The sequence below is a fragment of the Brachyhypopomus gauderio genome, unplaced genomic scaffold (assembly GCF_052324685.1).
Source record: "Brachyhypopomus gauderio isolate BG-103 unplaced genomic scaffold, BGAUD_0.2 sc237, whole genome shotgun sequence".
NCBI lineage: Eukaryota > Metazoa > Chordata > Actinopteri > Gymnotiformes > Hypopomidae > Brachyhypopomus > Brachyhypopomus gauderio.
Window position 1 is genome coordinate 1 of NW_027507058.1, and position 3,791 is coordinate 3,791.

A 3,791-nucleotide genomic window follows, 5' to 3' on the forward strand; every position below is an offset into this window, starting at 1 on the left:
TTCCCTCTGCCTGCGAGTTCTCATCAACATACTCAAGTTTCCCGCAGTCACATTAGTACATTTGAAACGCAGTTAAATCTTTGTGAAGCAGGCAAAAAACTGAATAACGTGTGTTCAGGGTGTTCTTTGGGTGTGAATGCGGACACACGGAAACACAAGCCGCCTGGGCACGTGCTCCACCTCCACAACCAGCTAGCAGTAATTATATTTTCACCCCGTTTTACCGTCGTATACCTGCAGTGGTATCTGCATCTTATTTATATTATTATTATATTATCTTATTTCCTTTTGGCGAGACTTGTCAACCTTTAAAACACATTTCAATTAAACCAGAATTCTTGATCCACAACTTTGTAATCATGCTGATTTATGAAGACACCCACCGTTCTTTATATTCAAGCCTAGACGTGTGTGTACACACACACACACACACACACACACACACACACACAATAACAAAAGGTGCTTCACACGTCAATGTTTACAAAGGACAGTACGATCCAGGAACTGGGACGCATCATGCGATCATACAAACAGAATCACAATTAACCTCATGCATAATTCATCAGCAGAGTCACGATGTCATCCTCCAAATTCATACGGGTATGCATTATTGATTTGTCGTTATGAGCGGATTGAAATAAACAAACGTGTTAACATTCGGATTATTTCTCGATTCAATTTCAATTGCATTACAAAGAAAAGCCAAACATGTAACAAATAAATGTCCTGTATATCCAGCAGTGGTTTGAGTCTAACTGATGGAGCCTCAGTGTTTGCATGTCATTCTTCTCCGTGAATTATTCTTTCATTCAGTAGTGTATGCAGGTTAACTGTAGTTCGTTATGCCTCCAGCCTGTTCAGCCGCCTGTTCACATAACACGTGTATTTTTCCATAATTCAGTAGCACCCTCTGCTGTTCAAATGCTGTAACTACACGGTACATCGTTTTAAAAATACTTAAATTCTCCATAGAAATAATTCTAAAATTATGTATTCCATATACATTATTTAAAAGGAGTAAAACTAATACAGTACTAAAATAAATATATTTATATTTTTACCGTTAACACAAAGTTCATGTGCAAAAGTATGCTATTGTGTGTCTCAAACTATGAGAAGAGGGAGTTCTGAAGAGGCTTTTCCGCATGGTTCTACAAACACACCCAGTTTCAGCATCTTTGGAGATGAAGGCAGCGGTCCGGTGCTGGACGTTTAACGTTAGTTACGACTCTTCCGTCGCTGACGAGTTGTCATCTCTGGGCCAACTCCAGTTTAGCTTCTGACCTAACCGGAGCATCAACAACCTCCCCGCACATAAACTGCTCCTGCAAAATAAACAGCAGTTCATCAACTGGAGGCATTACGCAAACTCCATACAGCTCCCGTCTGTGTGTGTGTGAGATAAATCCACCTAATCAGAGGTGGACATCCCAGGTTTAGGAAACTAAAACTCCTTCCCAGGATTTTACTCCAATTTGCTGGATTTTCTAATTAGTGCCATCCAGGTAAGATTAGTGGAATCAACACAATCCAGGAAGCCTGAGCAAAATCCTGGTGAGGACTTTTACTTTCTGAACCTGGAATGCCCTCTGCACCCAACTCTACCCATCACTATGGATGAAGGCCGTTATAGTGGAGCTCACAGACACCGAGCACCGACAGTCACGTGCACACAAACGTCGCGGACGTCGGTGAAGCGGCACACGCGTCTTGCCTTGTCGTAGATGACTTTAATGATGAGTGAGCAGCTCGCACAGGTGGCCACCTCCTCTCCGCCCTGCAGATCCTCCTGGAAACACAGCCAAACACACTTACCCCCACACACACCGGCCGAGCGCACTTACCCCACACACACACACACCGGCCGAGCGCACTTACCCCACACACACACACACACACCGGCCGAGCGCACTTACCCAACACCCACACCGGCCGAGCGCACAACACACCACACGGCCGAGCGCACTTACCCCACACACACCGGCCGAGCGCACTTACCCCCACACACACCGGCCGAGCGCACTTACCCCACACACACCGGCCGAGCGCACTTACCCCACACACCACACCGGCCGAGCGCACTTACCCCACACACACCGGCCGAGCGCACTTACCCCACACACACCGGCCGAGCGCACTTACCCCACACACACCGGCCGAGCGCACTTACCCCACACACACCGGCCGAGCGCACTTACCCCACACACACCGGCCGAGCGCACTTACCCCACACACACCGGCCGAGCACACTTACCCCACACACACCGGCCGAGCACACTTACCCCACACACACCGGCCGAGCGCACTTACCCACACACACCGGCCGAGCGCACTTACCCCACACACACCGGCCGAGCACACTTACCCCACACACACCGGCCGAGCACACTTACCCCACACACACCGGCCGAGCACACTTACCCCACACACACCGGCCGAGCACACTTACCCCACACACACCGGCCGAGCACACTTACCCCACACACACCGGCCGAGCACACTTACCCCACACACACCGGCCGAGCACACTTACCCCACACACACCGGCCGAGCACACAACACACACACACCGGCCGAGTACACACAACACACACACACCGGCCGAAACACACAACACACTCACCGGCCGAACACACAACACACACACGTGTCTCCGTAACTTTGACAAATAACTCAAATGAGTTTCTGACTATAAAAACAAGCGACCGAGACTAAGCCGGTTATACATCTACACACAGACATATTTAAACCGGGTGAAAACTTACTTTAGTGATGGCGAATCTGTCCCCGCAGGGACACGGGAAGTAGTAGGTCTCTGTTTCTTCGTCATATTCAAAATCTTCTATTTCTACTTCGTCGTGAAAGACGGACATGGTGAAAGTTTGGCTGGAGGATATTATCTCACATGCGACACTACAGGACTGTCGCGGAAAAGTGACGTACCGCTGAGGCCGAGCAGGGAGGGTTTCTGCCACTAGAGGGCGCTGCTGCTGCCACGTGTTGGCCTCCTTTTGATTATTCTTTTATTAATCTACAAAATAAAACTTTTCAGTCACATAAACAGACACAGGGCAAGGTAAACTAAATGGCACACATAATTACAGACATATTTAAAATAATTGTACATTATCGTAATGTAATACAGATGAATAGCGCAGCCACGGGGGCGCATGGGTAAGTGGGGAATGCCCTATTGGACCGAGGCAAATTACCCAAGAGGCCCCAGCGCGCCTCAGTTAAAAGATAGGTTTTACATGATGGTTAGGTTGTACAATTATTAAATACGTGTGTAATTGTTAGTATCATTTAGTTTAGCTTGCCTTGTGTCTGTTTATGTGACTGTACAGTCGTTGTCACTCCCGCCATGTTTGTGTCGCCATGTCATTAGACGTGTTCTTATATATCTTTTATGTGTAATTTAAATAGAAGGCGGAGTTTTCACATATCGACCGTGTGTGCAGCTGTTTTCCAGTGACTACAATCAAGTCCCTCTCCCTTTTAATTTGTAGATTTACAAAAACGCACGAGTGTCGCTTTAATTTGAAAAACTAATTGTTTTGACTTGATTTGTTGTCCCGTTGCCTTGGTAAAATGCCTATAGCCTAAGGGCACGGCCTCCTTTTGATTATTCTTTTAATAATCTACAAAATAAAACTTTTCAGTCACATAAACAGACACAGGGCAAGGTAAACTAAATGGCACACATAATTACAGACATATTTAAAATAATTGTACATTATCGTAACGTAATACAGATGAATAGCGCAGCCACGGGGGCGCATGGGTAA

At 46.8% G+C, this 3,791-nt stretch overlaps 1 protein-coding gene across 1 annotated transcript; it reads right to left on the minus strand.

The window, feature by feature from the left end:
• Nucleotides 1-463: 463 nt before the first annotated feature.
• LOC143503967 (diphthamide biosynthesis protein 3-like) lies at nucleotides 464-2,936 on the minus strand. The gene is made up of 3 exons (XM_076995715.1): nucleotides 2,769-2,936; nucleotides 1,718-1,792; nucleotides 464-1,328 (listed from the first exon to the last, which is right to left on the minus strand). Exons 1-3 carry the CDS (start codon nucleotides 2,874-2,876, stop codon nucleotides 1,254-1,256), a joined length of 258 nt encoding a protein of 85 aa, XP_076851830.1. The 5' UTR covers nucleotides 2,877-2,936; the 3' UTR covers nucleotides 464-1,253.
• Between the last annotated feature and the right edge of the window lie 855 nt (nucleotides 2,937-3,791).

Excerpts from the sequence above, each read along its gene's own strand:
- LOC143503967 (XM_076995715.1), bottom strand. The coding sequence starts at position 2,876 with ATGTCCGTCTTTCACGACGAAGTAGAAATAGAAGATTTTGAATATGAC. Across the intron at positions 1,793-2,768 it reads ACAGATTCGCCATCACTAAA|GAGGATCTGCAGGGCGGAGA; the intron begins GTAAGTTTTCAC and ends CTGTGTTTCCAG. Across the intron at positions 1,329-1,717 it reads TTAAAGTCATCTACGACAAG|GAGCAGTTTATGTGCGGGGA; the intron begins GCAAGACGCGTG and ends TTTATTTTGCAG.